Source organism: Apium graveolens, chromosome 10, assembly GCF_009905375.1.
Source record: "Apium graveolens cultivar Ventura chromosome 10, ASM990537v1, whole genome shotgun sequence".
In the NCBI taxonomy this organism is placed as follows: Eukaryota; Viridiplantae; Streptophyta; class Magnoliopsida; order Apiales; family Apiaceae; genus Apium; species Apium graveolens.
Window position 1 is genome coordinate 64,856,641 of NC_133656.1, and position 3,727 is coordinate 64,860,367.

A 3,727-nucleotide genomic window follows, 5' to 3' on the forward strand; every position below is an offset into this window, starting at 1 on the left:
TTAGTAAATGATATATATAGTAGCATCGAATCATCTGCAATTCTGCAAATATGCATACTAGCAATTGCAAAAATCTGTTTCGGGAAGTTTCTTTACTGATTTTATAAAACTGCAAGTCAAACATAATGCACAACTGAACTGTAGGATTTCAACAGTCGATTTATAGTAGAACATAAAATTAAGGACCGCTGAAACAGCAACAATCATGAAAAAACATGTTACAGGGGTTATACAACCTATGGATATATTAACCCAGCAGTTTCAAGGTTGAACAGCTTCCAGAAGTTTCTCATATACTTGTCTAGCAGTCATATCTTCTACCTGATCAAATCATATGTAAATTCAGATCAGTATAAATACAGGCAGAGTAATAATCAGTCATTACACTTTTTAAATACCAACAGCAATTATGCTAAACAGAATTAGTGTAGGTAAATAATCAGTGATATATTGTAGATATCCACTTTTCAAATTCAATAGTAATTCTGGGTGAGATTTCATTGCTGAGTTCTGGCATTTTAACAATTTGTTATCCATTCCACTACATTTGAGTGCTAACAAGTTAAGAGTTCCTTAGCACAAAACCACAAACCCTAGCATGACTTTTAAGTGATGGTATGTCTCCACATGGGTGATGTAGTGATAAAGAACAGGCAACCATATCCAACTTTCTAAAGTAGTGGTTGGACGGAGATTGATGTATGTTTTCCGCAAATTGCTAAAATAACACCAATCACAAATTGATTCGAATTCATAGAAGCATGACAATAATTGATGATTGATAATAGCGAACACAATGAAACACTAGAACTGAAACTTTGGCACTCACTACAAGGAGCTTTGATTTGCTGTTCCACCCTCTTTGAAGTGTCATCTGAGTTAGTCTCAAACCAAACACCTGATTCAAAAAAGAAGTACTAAGCCAAACAGTAAAAAAATGAAACCAATTGAACATGAATAGAGGCATTACCTTTCCCATGAATTCTAGAAGTTCATTGTTAGCTTCACCACGAGCTGCAGGCGCTGCTATAGTTACTCGAACATCATCAGCATTTACTCCTACAAAAGTATCAGGAGCAAAGAGGTTATGAGTAGAAAAGAACACCTAATATTTTTACTTAAAAAGTTTTATACAAGAACAACAGATGCAGGACACATCCATTAATAAGAATCCTGCACTCTGCAATAAACTACAATATGCTAAACATCAATGTGAAGGATAACTGCTTGAATGTCTTGCAACACTGGACTAGTTAGCTAATAGTTGCATGATCTCATCAGAGGTGCATTTATTTTTTTAAGATCCATTCACACATGCTATTCAACTGATACATATCAGATAAAAAGTACTGGAAAATCAGTTTACTTGTAACTGCAGACCGTTGTGCTCGGTCTTCTACTTCAATAGCCACTTGAACCAATCCTCCTTCTAGCTGTGATATGCATGGTGGAACAGGAGCATCCTATAGCAATAAATGGTGAAGAAATCAAGAAACTTGAATAGATTGCACCCACAAATATTTATGTTATTTCAAATCCTACATTCCATTGATAATAAATAATAAATATCTACATTTCACATCATTAGATGAACAATGTAGTGCTGAAGATAATTACTTGAGGGTTGGTTTCAGCAGCAACTGAACTAAGTGCGCCATCAACAACATACATGAAAGAGGCGGATTCCAGGTCTTCTTCCGGGCGATAGCATACAAAAAGGCCACAACCTGTACAGTTCATACGAAACTGTTTTTCCAATTTCCCTTCACCACTGTACAAAGCAGACCTCAGGGAGTTGATAATGAACAATTTTATATTTTGCTAAAATAGAGACTCACATTCATAATTTCATCTAGCAGTATGAATAGACATCTAGTCTTACAATATATATAGATCCACCATGTGAAACAAATTCTAGTAGGATATAAAAAATAATTGTAAAACTGGATATCCCGCATTCCTGTTTAACACTTGCACATATTTTCTTATGTATGAATTAATCAAGTGTTTGCAATTTTGTGGGAGTAAATATAGCATGAAGTCTTTGTAGTAAAAAGCATGAAATCTCGTTAATTTCTCTGCTAGGAAGTAAAATAGACTTGGACCTATTAGTCGAAAAGCTACACTAACAGAGTGGGGTTTCGAGGAGTGCTTAATTTTCTTGTAAGAAAATGAAAAGTAGGTACTATCTTCCTCTAATTAAAGGAAGAACCCAATCTAACAGTTCACAATCTTCCTCCGACAGAAATATGTTCTTTAAATTACAGTACTACTTCAAAGGAAAGTGTTTACGATTTTTAGTTTTTCTTTCTTTCCTATAACACCACACTTATAAATGGTGAAACAAAATACACGAAGCACACTGCACAGTAGTTGGACAATACATAAGTGTGTGTATTAACATGGTGATGGTCCACATGGAGATAATCATAATTTTAGTTTCATCCAATAATTGACCAAAAAACCAAAAAATTCTCACCGTTTTAAGAGAACTTTCCCAGCCTCGTTTATATTCAGCCTCGTAAGATGCTTCTTCTTATCCAGCACATATGCCTTGTCAGTTTTCCTTTTAGGCATTTTCTGCAATTGAGTATCTACAAACAAATTTCAGTATGCAGCAATAACACTACTTCAAAAGCACAATTTACACACAACATATGAAGCTAAATTAACTGAATTAAAGTACCAATAGACAGTCTTAATTTAGTTGCCACACGCAAACAATAAAAACTCGATTTACACACAACATACAAAGCTAACTGTGTCAAGTTATCAATAGATATTCTCCAATCAGCAAGGTGCAATTCTCGGTGTACAATCACTTTAATCCCGACAGAGTAATGTAAACACGAGTAAATATCACAAACACACACAAATGTAATGGAATCTCATGTAGCTATAATGTAAGCAAGTGTAGTGAATTGTAACGGCAAATGAGGTAGAAGGCAAATCAAAACAGAATATCAATCTAAAATCTAATTAGCACATATCGGCTTCATAGCTTCATAATAGCAAATTTATAAGGAGAGAGAGAGAGAGAGAGAGAGAGAGAGAGAGAGAGAGAGAAAGGGAGGAGAGAGATCGAACCAGTGATGAGAACGTGAGAGCCGCAGTGTTTGCAGTAATAAACGAAGAGATCGGAGTCTGGACCGTCCTGCAAAGCATCTTCGCTCGAATAAGTGTGCGTCGTTCGCTTCGGCATCTCTCTCTCTCTCTCTCTCTCAGCTGACCTTGAAACGCACTGAATTCAATTTACTACTTCCTGACAGTTAAATGTGGATACGGGGCGAGGCATTGCGTTATAATTTAAATTTTTTGTTCTAAAAAGCGGAAATCAACATTATTCAGTAAATATTTAGTGATTAATCGGATAATCGGTGATTAATTAGATTGATTAAATATATAAATATATAAATATTTGAGAAATGTTTATTTTTAAAAATTATTTTCGAAATTAATGACTTTCTCAAAAAAATATATTCTATGTTTAAATAATATCTTCCTTTATCGGAAAGAAACAAACATGACGCAATAAAAAAATTACTTTTTCAAAATTTCAAACAAACAAAAAAAATATTAAAATCCAAACAAATGTTCAAAATTTTATGAGATATCTTCGGAAAATAAAAAAAATAAATAACAAAAACTTTAATCTAGCATCATAAAAGGAAAAATAACTCTAGTTTAAAATATATGTTAAAGTAAAGACCAAGCATACAACATAAAT

The 3,727-nt window shown here is 33.8% G+C and overlaps 1 protein-coding gene across 2 annotated transcripts; it reads right to left on the bottom strand.

Moving 5' to 3' along the window:
• On the bottom strand, positions 1–3,261 carry LOC141689872 (UPF0235 protein At5g63440). Of its 2 annotated transcripts, none has more exons than XM_074494374.1 (7): positions 3,088–3,261; positions 2,480–2,580; positions 1,618–1,771; positions 1,367–1,463; positions 971–1,059; positions 830–898; positions 1–321 (listed from the first exon to the last, which is right to left on the bottom strand). In XM_074494374.1, the coding sequence occupies exons 1-7, from the start codon at positions 3,163–3,165 to the stop codon at positions 262–264; spliced, it is 648 nt and encodes a 215-aa protein (XP_074350475.1). In that variant the 5' UTR covers positions 3,166–3,261; the 3' UTR covers positions 1–261. The 2 variants fall into 2 exon arrangements, with proteins under 2 accessions (XP_074350475.1, XP_074350474.1); XM_074494373.1 differs by having other exon boundaries at positions 2,480–2,594.
• Between the last annotated feature and the right edge of the window lie 466 nt (positions 3,262–3,727).

Excerpts from the sequence above, each read along its gene's own strand:
- LOC141689872 (XM_074494373.1), bottom strand. The coding sequence starts at position 3,202 with ATGCCGAAGCGAACGACGCACACTTATTCGAGCGAAGATGCTTTGCAG. Across the intron at positions 2,595-3,087 it reads CTCTCACGTTCTCATCACTG|ATACTCAATTGCAGAAAATG; the intron begins GTTCGATCTCTC and ends ATTTGTTTGTAG. Across the intron at positions 1,464-1,617 it reads CTGCTGAAACCAACCCTCAA|GATGCTCCTGTTCCACCATG; the intron begins GTAATTATCTTC and ends TTATTGCTATAG.